Raw genomic sequence first — 17,692 nt, 5'->3', positions numbered from 1 at the left:
ACAATGTCAGGGCCCCCCGGGGTCCCCGGAGTGACCCGTGAGTGTACCAGCAAGTGTACAGATCCCCTCCAATACACACTCACACACGCACACACAGTTACAGTACTGACCCATGAATATGTAAAACACCACATATTTCATCCCAAACACTCACTAGCATCCTCTTTGAATCACCACAGCTTCTACGGTGGCTCTAACTCCAAGTCAGGACTCAACTCACAGATGCCAGAGTGGCTTTATTGCCAGCCTTATGAGCACGGTGACACAAGTAACGCTTCAAACTTAGCATGTGGACAAATAATCAATTTGCACACAAAACAAAGCGGACAGCAGCTGCAAGAGCGAGGAGACAATCCGCTCAACTGCACCCGAGCCCGGACCCTTAAAGGTCTCCAAAGTGCAAGCAAATGCTGATTTATTTCTACTTAAAGTACATTATGAGCTTAATGGGGGTGGTCCTGTTTTATTTCATAATGTTGAATCTGTGCCTGGCAGAGGCGAATGTGACTAAATTGATTTATCAAACCCTTATTTATTAATTTCTTTTTTTTTTTTTTTTGCTATGTTGTGCTGATGTAGTCCATATAGACACGTATTTAATCACGTTAGTGGTTCATGTTGTCTTTACATGCCTGATTAAAGCTCAGATTGTTCACATTCATACAGTCAATGAGTGATGCATAGTAAACATGCAACCCAGCAGTTTAATGTTTGCATTGTACATGATGGTTTGCAGGGTTTAATGGTGGCGAGGGCAGCTGCAACCCCCCCCCCCCCCCCCCCCCCCCAGACTTAGATAGATGTCATGTGGGGAGTAAATATACATATAAATACTCCATAAACACATTGTCTGCTGAGCTCAGTCTGTGATCTTCCACAAGCAAAGTCAGCGCCATGTTTACCTTCAGTGTCTCTACAGCAGTAGTGCATCAGCGTCACATCCTCAGCATCGTGTAATTATCCGGCCTCACATTTGTCTCCCTGACCTCAAATTATGATCTAAGGTAACCATCCTCACTTATCTCCTGATTCAGAGTCACTGTGTGCAGCAGCATGTGATGCAACTCAGAATAGATCCAAGTCCTGAACCCAAACATTAAGGCTATTTGTGTCTCTCTTTACAGTGAAGAAGGTGTGTGTGTGGTGGGGGGGGCACAGAGGAGGTTTGCTTTAAAGAGCGGTCAGCCAGCCCTGCAGTTAGAATCAGATCCAAACATGCAAGTCCAGAGCACTCTCAGCTGGGTTATACTATGCCAGTGACAGAGTCCCTTCTGTAAAAGCTCCAGCTGGCGTGCTCTTTCATGACAAGACCTGCATCGCTTCAAAGCATCCCTGTGAACTGAACTCATCCTCATTCGTCCACTACCGTGCATATAAATGGACATCCATATGTAAACGTGTGTGTGCCTGGAATACAGCGATCTAAGTACGACAGAAGTCCATAAAGACTGAGCGGGAGCAGGAGTGCTAGCCTCCAGGTGGGTGCAGAGGGGGGTGGTTAGAAGTGCTTTGTCAGCCTCACCCTCCCATTCTTTAAATGACAACAAAAAGAGCTCTCTCTCTAGATGTTGCTGTGTCATCGGGTCTGATTGTTTCTGTCCCCTCATCCCACTGTTCCATCTCCTGAGGCTACAGATTGTCTCGTGTAAAGCAATCACATCTGTAGCAAGGGAGCCATCTTCACATAATCACCCAGCACAAAGAAAAAAAATCAAATTAAGATGAAGGGGGGGGGGAGGCGGTCTTGAGTTTACAGGTTGTGATGAATCTTTCTGTAAATATTGCTCCTCCTCCTCCAGCAGACCCATAGAGAAGAACTGCGTTATCCCAGCTCTATTAAAAAACAATCAGGGCTGTGAGTTGCACTTGAGAACACTGAAGTCATCTCTTCTGTGTTATTTCTGGTCACTTTCTGCAACCCCTGGGGGAAGTTTTTCCAAGCCACAAGTCAAAGCACTTTGAATGAAAAGACTTCAAAGTGGAGCGGTCCACCTCTGGAAGAGGTCTACAAGGTGGAAGCCTTGCCAGACTTTTTTTTTGTTTTTTTAGGATACATAAACTGAAGATATTAGATGTCTGCTATTGACATTTAGTGAACATTTGCTTTTAGGATATAAAATACAGAAAATACAGTTCACTTGGGACAGGCTTGGACTGACTGACTGATTTCATCAAACAAATCAGTACATTTATGTTAATGACAACGTTGTATCCCGGTAGATATATGAGTGATTCACTACCCCTCCAACAGGAGGGCGTTATGACAATAAATGAGTGAAATCTTGGAGACTTTGGGTGTCTTTGGGTTTTATTCTCACATTGTGTGGACAGTGTTACACACACACACACACACACACACACTAATTGGCTGATTCATCATTTAATCAAAGTGGATAATTAACCAAACGAACAACCTTGAAGTGAGTACTATTGACAAAGTGTGAAGCCAGAGACTTAATAAGGCTTATTGGGTTACATACATGCTTGTCATGTGATCTATGTTAGAAGTGTAAATAGCTTGTTTAAATAGGCTGGACCTGTTAAGTAACAAAGTAGCTCATAAAGATTATTAAACCAAGCAGATTTTATTCTCTCACACACACACACACACACACACACACACACACACACACACACACACACACACACATATATTTATATATATATATATAATTGATATGCTAGTAGGAATGGTGTTTATTAAGGTCAGGATTGTACACTCTGCAAGGTTTTACAGGTCCAGTCCAGGTGGAAAGGGTTCAGCTCAGAAATCATAGTGAGGCGAGGCCAGCCTGCAGCTCCTCTCTCCGTGTGGAGCAGGTCTAATGGCCGCCCGTTACGACATGACAGCTTCAACTTAATCCTCATTAAGCACTGTAACAATGCAGGAAGTAGCAGCAGCAGTCACGATTAGGCGGGCTCACTATTTGGCAGGAAATGGCTCCTTTCAGCAGCTACGTCCAAGACACCTAGAGCGTCCCAAAAGTTTTCACTTCTCACTGTAACCTCCTCCTCCTTCGGTGGAGACAGTCACCCGGCGGCATCGCTGCACGAAGGAATAAAGGAGGAGAGAGGGGGTGGGTGTAGGTGTACTGGGATCAGATTGACTAGAAATCAGGTATTGAGAAAAGATGAGCTTTTGTAAGGGGGTCTCCGATGAATGCCGGTATCTGCGTCAGGCTGCCTAACCTCATGTTCGTGGGTGGAAATTTCGTGCTTTTTCTGAACGCGGACAAAGGCAACTGCGCATCAAGTTAACACGCATGCACACATTTAGCGAACAGAAGGAGTTATTTGATCATTTTCACATTAAACAAGTTATAAATTTGAAGTCAGGGCGCAGATGTTTGCTGTTCCTGTGAATTCATTTGTAAAAGCTTTGAAGGATTCATGATTCCCACCCTGCTGGCCTTTCTCCAACTTGCGTAAAAATCAATTTAAGCGTCTTTAAAGAGGAAAATGAGTCTACGGGCGTGCCGATCTGACATAACCACTTATAAGAATGGGATCTATTAAACCAACTCAGCCTGACACCAATTAAGTGTTCATTCAATGTTTTAGGGGTTTCATTGGTGCTATAGGGTCCTCACCAGTTTACATTGTAAACTGCGCTGATGTTGCACCATCTTTCTAACGTGTGAATGATTACTGTCTGTTCTCTAATCAGATTACGCAGATGAAGTTTGGCGTAATCACGGTGATAAAAATGTAATGGAGTCTCCACCGCGCGAGCGCATGTGTGTGTCTGTCTCCCTCTGTGGCAGGACTCTGCAGGCTGGCTGCTCACTGAACAGTGAAACCTTGTCTCCCTCTGCCCCCGGTGTGCCTTCATGTCCTACCTCACATGCATGCCTTACCTCAGCAGAGAAGACAGATGGCTGATTTTCAAAATAACTGCTCCAAATTCATCATCCAGAGTGAATGATGGGCTGTAGGTGTAAAGTGGTGGACGTGTAGCTTTTTAATTTTGTGTACTGAGGTTTGAGAATATGTTGTGGCACACATTTTCACTTTTCACATCTTCTGCAACTCATTCACCAAAATGAAGAGGTTTTAAAAGTGGACCCAGCTTTCACCACACCTGAAACACGAGACCTTTGTTGGCTTTTTGTCTGAGCAGGTGATGGTCTTCACTTCCCTTGTGGTCCTGATGTCATTCACACTTTTCATGCGCTGCAAAGATATTATTAACACATACAGCGGTTATGTACAGCAGTAGGCTTAATGTGAAATTACTATTTTCTATTCACTGTTCTCACTCCTACATAAGGATGCATATACTGTAGTTTTTCACACCATAACCTTTTCTCCTTAAATTAATCAAATGTAAGATTCATGTCTGTCTTTTAAGCATGTCTTAACCTCCAGGTCACCTGTCACCCATCATGGTTAGGTTTATTGAACCTACTAAAGAAGCAAACTAGAAGATAGTACCTATTAAATTTATCTTCATACAGTGGGGTTGCAATTTTTCTATTAAAAGTTTTTCAGTTTGGGTGATTAAAACAGATAAATTCTATTAAAAAATAAAACTATCCCAGTCTTTAGATGGTCAACCGGCTCCAGAAGATGGAAAAACTTGTCATTTCCACACACACAAGTAAAAAAAAAAGAAGAACAAATCCAAGTTGAATCATAGAGAAATAAACTCCAGCATGGTGGCTTTAACAAACTCTTCTGGTTGATTTTCACTCATCCCCCCCCGGCCCCTGCCCCATGGTTGTCCATGCTTCCCCAGGACTGGCCGTTAGGCCCACACCACAGCTCGGAATCCGCTGCATTAATCAAACATCATCTCAGGCGTTCATAAAACGTCAAACCCTTTTAGAAGACAGGCTGTATAATTAAAATCAGGTCTTGTGGTTGAACTTAACTTCTGTGTGGACTTGGAGAATTCTTTGCAAAACAGCTCTTTGACTTTACGTCACGCACAAAGTTTTGGGTTTCACATTTTTTGGTGCATTTTCCTCCACTACGATCCATCTGTACGCCAGGAAATTAAAAGGCGGACAGACATCACCGTGCGGCAACGCAAGTGCAAGTGAAGACTGCTCTTAACACATTCAAGCGACTCGCATAAATCGATGCAGACTTCAAACTGACAAAACAACAGTGTTTTTTGGACATTTTTTGAAATAATGTACAAGAATTATGAAACACAGTGGACGCACTGAACATGTGGACAAAATAATTCAATTACAGCACATCAGCCTGGTTTCCCACACAGTTCAATGTGATGTAATGCAGAGTGTGTGCTTCTACTGGAGAAGCTAAAACAGCTAAATCTTTGGTATGGCTCTGCAGGCATTATTTCACTCAATCATATGTGCTGAACACACAGTTATCAGGCTTTCTCCTCGCTGCAGCGCCGCACGTTGTTTCAGAGTGAATCCAAGTGTAGAAGCATATTCAGTGAAAACAAACAAATGATTCAACTTTAGAATCTTTATTCATAAAAAAATTTATACAAGTGTTAAAGTTAAGTCATGAAAATGACAACATGGCGAACAGAAATTAAACATTCCCTTTCATCACATGCTGTAAAATGGCAATAAAATAAATGGCAACCACACCGTACCAACTGAACGTCTTTGCTTTATCGCAATAATCACTATGCAGCTGACGAAACTCAGTAGTTGATTTTTAAAATACATTTGTAAAACTGTCTTAACTAATTAAATCTTTTCCTACTTTAGCATGAATTCAAAAATCATATCCTACATGCTATATAATAATAATAATAATAATAATAATAATAATAATAATAATAATAATATATCAAAACTATTATAAACTGTGTCGGCAAAAAAACAAAAAAAACCTTAAATAAATAAGTTATTTAAATATAGATACATAAAGACATCGTCTGGAAGAGATAAGTGAAACGGAAAACAGTATAACTCTGAAAACGTTTACAGGTTTCATTGTGAAACGGCACATGTGCAAAGAGGTAACAGTCGGTTCTATTTTAGTAGAAATGCTAGTCTTATTACTGGTTTGTTGACCCGGGGAAAATGTGCACAGCATAGAGATATACACAGTGAGAGTGAAATGAAAAAATCTAAAGGGAAGCACAGTCAGGCTGCAAGACTGTAGTGTCAAAAGATGTCAGATTAGTCTTTTTTTGTGACATCGCAGTCACATTTTACACTTTACATACAACTGGACGTTCAAGAAGTTCTTATGATGTTTCCAAAATGCTCCGCTGGTTTGGCCGTTTCATACAACTTTAAACATTTGATCCTTTTCAGCGAGTAAGCCATATCAAACATATCATTGCATAACATTAACATAATTACACATAGTATGCTTTGTAATGCGTATCCAAATATATCCTGACAAATACTCTATCAAAGTCTGTCGGCCTGTGCTTTTAAAGAGACAAATACTGAACTCGTGCACAACGAAACGACAAGCTAAACGCATCTGTCTGGCCACTGGTTCGACTTTAAAACGAACTCTTCAAAACCAAAAGCTTTATTTGACTTAATATAAGAACACATTCATGGTGGTTTGGAACAAAGGTTAAGAGACGAACTGCGTCTGTCACGTTCGTGGAACAACGCGGGTGAATTTAAAAGAAAAGTTCAACAAAACTGCAGATCTTTTGTTTTTTTGTTTCATACAGAAAGAAGCAGGTCAGGTGGTGGGCATCACAGGTGTGCTCAGTGGAGTCTGTTGCTCAGAAAAAAGCCACACACAGTTTTTATACTAGCCTATGTTAGCAGCAACACACAGTACTCACTCACTTCCATTATTATTTGAGGTATTTAAAAGAACCCAGTGTTTTCTGAAAACATTCAAAGTGACTCTGTTATGCTTTAATGGAGTTAAAAGCCTCGCAAAGTTACAAAGACCAACGTTAGTGTCAAACTGGAGTTATTCTCAATAACAGAACTTCCTGAAACGCCAGTTTACAGTCCAGGCTTTCTACCTCACTGTGTATAACACAATGCATGCATGCATGATGACTAGTGTGACACACCCACAGACAAAGATTAAAGAGCTGATTAAATCCAGATGCAGTCAGCTGTTATTCTGCATCCACTTCTGCCAACTTAAAAATGTATCAGGTGGTCTTCATACACTCTGAGAGTTACTGCAATGTCCCCACAACATGAGGAAAATCTCTATAAGCTTAGTGTTTGTATGCTGTGTGGCTAATGTGGCTAACAGTACTGTTGTTCTCTCCAACTCTCTTCATTCACATGTACTGCCTGTTCTAACACCCCAAACAAAACTCATTTACAGATCTTCACACAAACCCACCTCAGTACGACTAAAGCAAACTAGCCATCACTTTGAAACCATCTTTCCTCCCGTTGCTCTCTGCTGCTAAAATCGCTGTTCGATAAAAGTCACTGTTCACATTGGCTAAAAGCACGTCAGTGTTGTGGTTTCAGGTAAATTTCAGAAAGAAGGTAAAAGGCAGGCAAAGTCGGTATGCAAAGGGCTTTTAAAACCGAGTGCTTCAGACAGTGGTTGAAAAGTGGCACCGCTGCAGTGTACAGTGTAAAAAATATGAATGTGTGAAAAACTATTCTAGTGAGTATGAGCCTATAAAGAACCACAACAGGGGCACTTTAACCCAGTCAAACCCAGCTGTGATGCCCCAGTGCCCCAAAAACGATGAAGGAAAGCACCAAATGGAAGTCTGCCAAATGACACAGTGCAGTGTGCCTCACTTTTTCCCTTAAATTCATTACTTCTCCTTTCTCTCTCTCGCTCTTTTTTTTTTTTTACCCTTTTATCAGCTGCTTCTACTTTCAGACACCTCAGTTTTCTTTAACCGTTTTGTCTGCAGCAGCTGCTCTGTCTCTCATTTTCTCCGTCATTGTGGCATCGAGTTCTCAGAGTAGGCTGCCCAGGCTGGTCGTGGGTCCATTCTGAGGCTGGAACTGCACAGGAGGGAGGCCGTCTGTCCACTGAAACACAAAACAGAGGTTCCTTTGAAAACCCAACCAGGGTGGAGTGACTCACTGTTTATAGTGTGACTGATTGATGATGTGCTCACACTGATGAGGTTGTGTTCAGGGAGGCTGCAGGCTGCGATGTGGTCCTGCAGGAGCTGCTGGGAGAAGTTCTGATGCATCTGCGCGGCCTCGTGGGCGTCCATGGTGTTTCCACAAGCCTTGTTCAAATCTGCTGGGAAAAAATTAATTGTGTATGCTGATGATTGTTAAATTATTTTGGATCCAAACACCATTTCCAAACCTAGAATGCGCCGTATGTGTGCGTGTGTGTACTGTGATTAAATGATTTTTCACCCACTTGTTTTTCCCCAAGCTTCGTTCAGTTCTAATTCAGTTGTGGCTTCATTACTCTGTGATTTATTGATGCTATAACTGGCTGAGAAATGCATATCACTGCCCTTTCTGCAAGGGATCTTTCACCGTGAACCGAATACTGGTGCAAAATGATCAGCTGGAAATCAAAAAGCGCTTTTGTTATTCGAAGGGAGCGACAACTGTGCCAGGAAGGCGATGGTGCGTTCTTAGTATGTTCACTTGGCCAAAAATAACAATGTAGTTCAAAGAAACGTAACGGGCATTGTGTACTGTGCTGTAGCCGTGGAGCCATGGAGTTTATTTATCATGATCACATCATGAATTTTGACTAAAATAAACAAATTACTGTTAATTATCAACCACTGGGTTATCCATTACACCAAGCTAAAGCTGTCAAATAAGAGAATCCACAAATAAATACCATATTCATCAAAGTTACAATGTTCTGTTTTTTTCTTTTTGTTGTTACTGAAAATAAGCTAACTAACTGTTAACTATTATGGTGCTATAAGGGGGATGGGCTAGATAACAGGTGGCCCACCAACAGAGTACCGTGAAAAGTCTCGAGTCACCTCTCATTGCTTTATGTTTTCTTCTAAGGAGCCAGACGTTCTTGTAGTTTCATAAAGTGCTCTTGAGCAATAGTTGTTCAAGCTTTCTGAAGGTCTTTCAGAGCTCTTCTTTGGTCTTTGGCTGCTTTTTCACTCACTTTTTAGGCCATTCCTTGTATCCGACCATTTTCAGGCTAATGTGTTTGTTTTCTTTGTTATGCCACTTAACACTGACCTTTGAATCACTCAAGGATAAAAAAAACAAAAACTTGGGATGAAGGGGATGGGGATGAACCAGTGTTGTGTATACACATAACAGAAAACTGCACAAAGAACCAATTTTAAACCGTATCTCTATGCACCAAAGTGCCTTAAGACAAAACAAAACAAACAAAAAAACTCCGGTTCGACAGGCATAAGATATTTTTGCAATAACAAGGTGATTCTGAAAAAGCTGTTAGATAAAAACTTGGCATATCTCAACTTGGTGTGCAGTGTGTTCTTAAAAAAGTTGAGGACACTGGACAAGTGGAGGAACAAGTTGCAAGACTAAAACTATCCACAGCAGATGAACAGAATCTGAAAGTAATATCCTTAAGAAGTAGGAAAGAATTCAGTAAAGACCTGAGAGATGCATCTGGATCTTCAGCTGATCCATCTACTGTTCAGTGAAGCCTCATCAGAAATGGTCTCAGTAGAAGGGGTGGCTGTCAAAAAGTCATTCTTAAGGAAGGGAAACAAGGAGGAAAGGCTGAGGCATGCCAAACTACACAAGAGCTGGACTGACAATCAGTGGCGAAGATTTTATGGAGAGATTTCAATTTTTATCGATTTGTGTGGATGAGGTGAGGAGAGAGGTACAACAGTGAGCGTTTACAGCCAGCTGTAAAACACGGTGGAGGCTCTGTCATGTTTGAGCTTCCTTTTCAGCCACTGGCATTGGGGATATAGTCAAAATTGATGGAATTATAAATTCACCTGTACCATCAGATTCAGATACACCATGAAATAAAAGCACTAAACTGCCAAAGGCTTCATTTTTCAGCATGACGACGATCCCAAACACACTGCCGATAAAATAAAAGCATGCCTGGATATCAGTGGATATGGACTGGCTTCCCAAAAACCCAGACATCAACAATATTGAAGCAGTGTGGGATCATCTTCACAGAGAACAGAACAAAAAGGCAGAAACATCCAAAGAAGAGCTTTGAATGTCCTTCAAGGAAGTGTAAAGAAATATTCCTGCAGACTACTTAAATAAATTACAAGAAAGCTGCCTAGACAGTTCAGCCTGTGTTAATGATTAAAGATTGTCAAACCAGATGTGGACTTTTAAGCTTGTTAGAAGTGTACAAACTCTGTTTTTGCCTTATATACTGTATTCCCATGTATATTTGTACATGTTTCAATAAACCACTGCATTTGTTTCCTATTTTCAGAGCAAAATATAATGAAATAAGAGGTGGCTTGAGAGTTTTGCGCAGTCACATAGTAGCTCATGCTCAAACACTACTCACAGGACTGTGAAGTGTTCAAAAACAAAGTGATACATTTACACTGCTTGGCTGTACTGCACCGACTAATGAGAATAAAACCCCACTGCAGGTGGAGGAGGCTCGCAAACAGAAATGTTTGAGTTCACAAAGTTTGTGGCTACATAGTCAGAAGTAACTATGGTGATAAAAATCATGAAAATATGTGAAGATATGAGCTTGTCACTGATGTCAGCATAATGGTGACAAAAGCTCCATACCACACCTTTCTAATCTGGGAGTCGACCAATAGGATCCCTCCATGATCATGACTAAAATGATGAAACATGTGACAAAGCTATCACATCATTTCATGGAGTCCTTTCCTCATTTTGTGCGTACACAATTTATCAGCACAGAGAATCTCTGACTGTGTGACCCTGTGACTAATGTGCATGACAGTTATGCTCTGAAAATGGAAAGGGGCCCTCAAAATGACCATGACCTTTAGGGCAGTTTGGGTGAAGACCCATTGGGTAATCACTGTGTCGTGACACTAGCTCATTGGTCCTTCAGTCCGATGAGCTAAACTTAATAATTAAGTTGAAACATCATCTCTCATAATAACTTCTTTAAGGTTCACAACTGAATGTATTCTTCAGGTTGAACTACTCCAAACACAGCGCTTGTCCATTGCGACCCCTTCAGGCCAAATATTGTCACAATTTTGTTGTTTGTAATCTTAAGAGGGATTTTAGCTCATAAAACTCCTCTCGAGATTACAAACTATTTGGACCCATCTTAGGTAAATTAATTTTATCCCATAAACTGACCATAACACAAAAATTGAAGAAAGGCTCTGTGACAGCTGTACCTTTAAGAAGTGCCGAAGACCAGAGCTGCACAGACATGTCTGGGATCTTGCTTGCCAGCTGCATGGCAGGAACCACCATGTTGTTGCTTTCCTGGAAAAAAGAAATGAAGTCGCGATCACATCCGCAGTCCTAAAATAACTGTGCCACAGCGTGCGTGGTCTAACGTGCAGAACATGCGGTGGTTTGCAGTCTCACCCTGTGGTTGCCTAGAACAAAGAAGATGTGGCCCAGTAGGACGAGCGAGCACGCCATCAGCCTGTTTAGATCCTCTGCATTAGACATCTTCAGAGTCTCCCTTAGAAATCTCCTGTTGATATAAATTTTCACGATAATCTCCCTCATCCCAAACAACAAGAACAGAATATTAAAAAAAGTAACTTACTTTGCCTCGTTGTAACGTCCCTGAAAGAAAGACAGGAGCCCTCTGATGTAAAACGCTGCAGCTCGAAGGCAATGAGAGCTGAAAAAGTCAGTTATTTTATTTTAAAACAATAAAAAATACCAAAAAAGTAACAAATCTGCACGATGTGTTTGTCTATGCAGCCTCTATAGTTACCTGACAGGAAAGTTGTGATCAGGGTTAATCCTCTCTAAAAGGCTATATAGCTGTTAATAAAAAAAACACAAACACACACACAGAAAAGGGAATTTAAACCAAAGGAGGCAAACATTTATTTAAAAAAAAAAAAAAAAAAAAAAAAAGGAATTTAAATACTACTAAAGCAGCAACTTTCAAACCTCTTGATGTCTGTTCCCTTCCCGAATGTAGACGCTTGCCAGGTTTGTCACAATGAACGTCCACAGTTCCTGATGTGTCGTCATCTAACAGAGGAAAGAGACACAGGGACTCACTGACAGCACAGAGCTATCTGAACACCACAGAGCCAAAAAATAATAATAAAATTACAGTCATTGCTGACAGACGGTCACTTTGTGTAAAAAAGTTAGCCGTGCATGAACTGATACAAACAGATGTTTGGTATCCTACCGGGTTTCCAGTATCTGGATAACCCGAAGAGTTCATGGCGAGTTCACAATGCACCTGGGACTTGGGATCTAAAAAGAAATGAAAGGACAAACAAATCCGGAGCTGATGGCGATGACGAAACTCACCTGCAGAGCTGCAGTGAACTGGGCTTCAGCATTGTCCATGCAGTTCACTGAGATACAGTACAGGCCCTGAGACACAAGAAGAGAAAACAGGTGTTAATGCTTCATATTAAATGAGACAGTTGTAGTTTGTAAACAGTAAGCGAGCAGTTAGAGAGGCACTTGAACAGAACCATAAGCTATAGAACATCAACCACAAGTGCACACTTATGTGACACATTTCATTGGGATTTAACTGAAACCTTGAAAAAGCACAGATCGTAAATGGGAAGGTTGTACATGCATCAGGGACCAATGTAGATACTTCTGCTGAACTTCTTTTTATAGCATCAGTCTTCTGAAATGCACTAAATGTCCTATTTTCCATAAAGCTTTGTATCATCAGTCATGTAAAAAAGAACGTACGCAGTTTCAAAGCTGACATTTTACATATCAGACGTAAAAAAAATAAAAGAACCATCTGGTCCTTAATCAGGTTCGTGATCAACAGCAAAGATGATGGAGTCAAAATCCAGAACCAGTGTGTGAAAAACTAAGTACACCTAATGATTCAATAGCTTGTAGAAGCACTTCTAGCAGTAATAACTTGAAGTGAACATTTTCTGTATGACTTCAATCTCTCGTGTTGCTTTGGAGGAATTTTAACCCACTCTTCTTCACAACGTTGCTTCATCTCGTGGAGGTTTGTGAGCATTCACTTATGCACAGCTCTCTTAAGGTCCCAGCACAGACTTTCAGTCGGGTTAAAGTCTGGACTTTGACTCGGCCACTGTTGTAGGTTTCCTTGGGATCATTTTCCCACTGCATGACTCACTGTCAGCCAACCTTTATCTGTGTGGCAGATGGCTTCACATCTGACTCTATAATACTTTGGTATATAGTTTTCTAATGTGCCAACTGAGGTCTGCAGTCTGAGATGTAGCTCTTGAGTGTTTCTGCAGTTTCTCTGAGCAGTACACGCGCTGACCTTGGGGTGAATAATCATCCTCAGTGTAGAATGAACTTCAGTGACTCACTTCCCAGACTGATGGGCAGCAAAAATTGTTCCTTTAATGTCACTGCTGATGTCCTTCCTTCTTCGTGCTGTGTTAAAACACACCTGAATGCTCCAGACCACGAAGCTACCAAAACCTCTGCTTTCATAGAAGTGCTCACAGCCGCTGCTCATGTGCATTTTCTTTAACTGCAGACTTACCAGGAGTGTATGAAGCTGGGCTGCGTGGTTGGTAAACAGCCTGGGTGACTGCTGGCACAGCTGGCAAACCTGAGAAATCTGAACACAAACCATTGCAATCTTAAGCTACAACTGCAAACTGCTGAGAATCTCCAAAGTACGTTAATGTCACAGAATCTATGCTTTTATCCAGAATCATTCATCTGACAACGTAAGGATAAAATCTCTACAGCTGGTGACTCACTTCTTGTAAAGCTGTGGCCTTGTGTCCAGTGACCAGCCGGCACATGATGATATGCTCCAGCAGGATGACTTGAAACGTGGACAGGATGGGACTGCTGTCCAGCACTTTGAGCACACAAATCGGAGGTGATTGATTAACACCATCATCAAGTAGGAAATAATAAGCGAGTGTATGCCATCAAACTTACTCTTCAGCTTCTCCAGCTGCATGAGCGCCTTGTCTGTGTACTTCTGTGCTTTCTCCAAGTATCCCGCCTGCATGGAGTGCATCACAGTCACCTTTTCAGACAAAAACAAACAAGCGATATTACACAAAACGTTATCTGCTTTTGCACTATACTTTCAGAGTCTTTCGCAAGCTGTGTGTCAGTAACAGCATCTCACCAGATACACAAGCACACACATGTGCTCCTTGGGCAGCCAGTGGAAAAGGGCTGCTGGATTAGTGGGAAGGATCTCATCGTCGTGGAGAGTGGAGATGGTCTGGATGCACTGCTGCAGCTGCTTCAGACAGGGCTTCACGCTCTTTACCTGAATCCGACACGTGCACAGACACTTTGAAGGTTACAGTCGGTCATTTAAAAGAAAAAATAAAATTGAATACTCTTTTTATACAGTGATTAGTGTGTAAATATGCCTTCCAACAAATGTATGCATTCTCATAACTTGAGAATTAATCCATTAAAAATAAGTAGGAGCAGGCACCAGTGAGTAGAAGCTGACATGTTACCCTTTAATCTTAAATACAGTGGACCTTTCACCAAATCCAGTTTTATGTATGTGGCTAGAGACCAGCCGCATAAGTAGGACACCAAAGGTCAGGGAGAAGAGAAGTCGTAGCCGTTCCTGTGACGTGGAAGCAAATCGTGCCTGCACTTCCAGACTCCAGATATGAAGAATCATAAATGTGTTTTCTTGTCAGAGAAGGGGCCCCGTCACCGAAGAAGTGAAAGCGTGAAGGAAAGAGATAACCCACCGACATCTAGATAAAACCTCCTCAACACCTGAAGCCTCATCTATGAACTGAAGTCAGGGCTCTAACACACAAAAAACGCACACAAGCATCTTATCTCCAGGTAGCTGACAATAAGATGGCTAAACAACATCAGCAGCTGGTTATAAGCTAATATTATTGCCAGGCTCGAGTGTCCTGAAAATTCCACTTTTCCTGCGATAAACTGATTACACTCTCTCACCACATGAGGGTTTATTCACCAAACATCAGAGCCCAGCAATGTTAGACCCACTTTAACGAAAGTTTCACCAATGCTGGCTAACAACAGCAAATAGAGCAGCGTTTACTGGCAGAAAAGTTCAGCATATCCTCAACAACTCATCACAGTAATGCTGTTATCGAACAGAACTGAGCTTCACTGACTCAACAGCCAATATCCTTTTACAAAGCTTCACAGCCTCCAATACACTAAATAGATGTGGACACATATTGATATCTGAGGTAAACAGCGGACAGACAGCCTACACTGATTACAGATGAGCGGAGGTGAGAGTTGTTTGCCCTACAGAGGCCACCGTCGCTGGAATTATGCATTTGAATTGGGATGGATAAGAAGACAGAACTTAGTTATCCGCAATCTGCAATCTACTGACATCTAGTGGTGAGATTTTACACACTGCAGCTTTAACTTTGCTCTGAGCATCATTTTAGCATAATGTAAAAGCATACAGATTTATATTTGATATCTGGCACAAGTTATGGGGTTAAAAAAAACAACTTGATTTAAAATAGATGTTTCTTACATTTTTGTGAAACTTCAACAATAACGTATCTATTTAGAGCCGGTAATGAACCACGGGAATACCTGTCCAGCATCCAAGTAGTGTGTAACCTGCAATACCAGGAAGAAAACTCTCAGCGACTCCTTCTGAATGGGGTTTCCCTGCCAGTTCTCCACAATGGTCCCACATAGTGTCAGCAGCGGGTGGACCTCGCTCAGCTTCCTCTCCATCAGCAGTAGCTACAGAGCCACAAACACACATTAAGAAGCTGCATAATCAGAAAACAACACAAGTTAACACATCGAGCGCTTTTAGTTAGAGGAGAATGATTTAAGCTTACCATTCCTTTGCTTAACAAGAAGAGGGCTCTGTGGGAAAATGAAAGAACAAACTTAACGTGAGTAAATGCATGACCACGGATGAATCACTTATCTCACTCGGAAAACAGAAATCTGACCCGTTTACCTCGTGTATTCTGATCCCATGACTCTTGCGTACTCTGCTCCAACTCCTAATAGGTCACAGGCGGACACCAAATCTTTCTCCAGTGCGTGCAGTTGCTGAAGGAGACAGAACAACATTGCGCTCATACATCAGCCGCGCTTCAAATTAACATAACGGGCACGAGTAGGTTTGTAATGTTGAGAGGTTTCTTACTGCCAGCTGAAAAAGCAGCCTGCAGTGCCAGTAGGGAGTTTGCTGGGAGATCTGGATGGCCTTCCGCAGCACCGGCTTTGCAGAGTCCACCAAGTTCTTGGAGAAAGAAGCAAATAAGTAATTGAAAGAATCTGAATTCATTTTCTCTTGACTTTAAGTCACAATCTAATTGGAATTAGAATCAGCTTTATTGATCAACTATGTGTACACGCACAAAGAATTAAGCTCCAGTTACTTCTTTGCTCTCAGTGTACAGAATAGAGTAGACAAGAGAGGATGCTAACATGACATCAACATGGCACATAGACAGTTATATATACACAAACACACATGCATGAGAGCATGCATTTTATTCATTCAGATTATTGGCCAGAGGTTTTTCAGGTTGTTATCTCTGAGTTCTGAACACAAGGCTTGCACGTGACTCAGGTGTGCTCAGCGGTACAGCAGTGAGTATGCCGTCACTGCGAGCAAAACCCAATAAAATAAACAAATGCACCTCTGCAAAAGTTTGTCCAAGCATTGTTTTTTTTTACAAACAGGGAAGATGATGATAACATGGATGTACATACCTGTTGACAGTAAAACTCGGAGAGAATACTCGCTGCCTCAAACTTGACATCTTCAAACTGAGAGATCTGATAGGTGTTGTTAAAGATGCAACCTACAATGTGAAAACTCACCTGGTTTTAAGGAGATGCTTAAGTGGCACAACTTAAAAAAACAAAAACGGGTTGCATGGGTTTTAATACTGCACATGAAAAAGGATATCTGCTGTGATATGAACCACTAAGGAAGAAAAAAAAGGAAACAGATCATCAGTGAGAGCACGGTGGACCCTGGGTGGTGCAGTGATCATAAAACGGTGGTGGTGGTGTTTCTAGTACTGATCATCAGTGCTGCTCACCGCTTTCTCCAGGTGACTCTGGGCCAGCTCGCTGTTCTTTGTGTGGCGGTACAGCACCGAGCCCAGCTGGAGATGAGTCCGGGCCTCGACCCTCGGGGGCGGCTTGAACTGAAACACTGCTTGCAGACAGTGGACGCAGAGTCGGATCTTTGGAGGACTCGACGTGCGGAAATGTTCCGCAAAGCCCAGCAGAGCCAGATACCAAGGCTCCGGGGCCTCTGTGCTCGCTGCCATCCCAAGTCGTCCGGGGATAAAAACAACAATTTACCGTTGGGACAACGTCCCCAGCTTCAGCTTGCCCCAGCTGCGCGTTCCACCTCTGTCATTTGCATGAATCGGAGTAATAGCGCCAGGGAGCTAGTCCGAAGAAAAATAACTTCCGGTTATAGCTTTTCAAATATGGACACACCAAACAAGAACATATTTAGTATGTTGTAAACCTATCTGTTAAACTTGCCTGACGTGGATACAATATTCAAACAGAAAGAACAATTTTCCATCATTTAGTTTTTTGACAAGTTACTTTTATAAATAATTGAAATCCCCTCCTTTATTTTGAAAGGGTATTCGTCAAAGTAAAAATATCATTTCAAATCCTTTTTATCATCCACTAAAAAATACATGTTACGTTAAATAATCACATCTAAATAATATGAATAATTTACTGCCATCTTC

The 17,692-nt window shown here is 41.7% G+C and overlaps 1 protein-coding gene across 2 annotated transcripts; it reads right to left on the bottom strand.

Moving 5' to 3' along the window:
* Positions 1-5,430: 5,430 nt before the first annotated feature.
* Positions 5,431-17,370, bottom strand: mau2 (MAU2 sister chromatid cohesion factor). 2 transcript variants are annotated; one of them, XM_085254720.1, is made up of 19 exons: positions 17,018-17,370; positions 16,885-16,899; positions 16,683-16,751; positions 16,111-16,206; positions 15,919-16,013; positions 15,794-15,821; positions 15,537-15,692; positions 14,101-14,247; positions 13,905-13,995; positions 13,718-13,821; positions 13,495-13,572; positions 12,303-12,368; positions 11,928-12,011; positions 11,746-11,795; positions 11,572-11,649; positions 11,385-11,496; positions 11,189-11,279; positions 8,015-8,142; positions 5,431-7,925 (listed from the first exon to the last, which is right to left on the bottom strand). In XM_085254720.1, the coding sequence occupies exons 1-19, from the start codon at positions 17,249-17,251 to the stop codon at positions 7,851-7,853; spliced, it is 1,797 nt and encodes a 598-aa protein (XP_085110846.1). In that variant the 5' UTR covers positions 17,252-17,370; the 3' UTR covers positions 5,431-7,850. The 2 variants fall into 2 exon arrangements, 1 of the variants encoding a protein (XP_085110846.1); XR_014889528.1 differs by lacking the exon at positions 5,431-7,925 and adding an exon at positions 9,464-9,562.
* Positions 17,371-17,692: the final 322 nt, after the last annotated feature.

This window comes from Mchenga conophoros, linkage group LG18, assembly GCF_057382185.1.
Source record: "Mchenga conophoros isolate Kocher_MC1m ecotype Shallow Benthic linkage group LG18, M_conophoros_male_GT1.1, whole genome shotgun sequence".
NCBI lineage: Eukaryota > Metazoa > Chordata > Actinopteri > Cichliformes > Cichlidae > Mchenga > Mchenga conophoros.
This window is presented reverse-complemented; position numbering and strand designations above follow the sequence as displayed.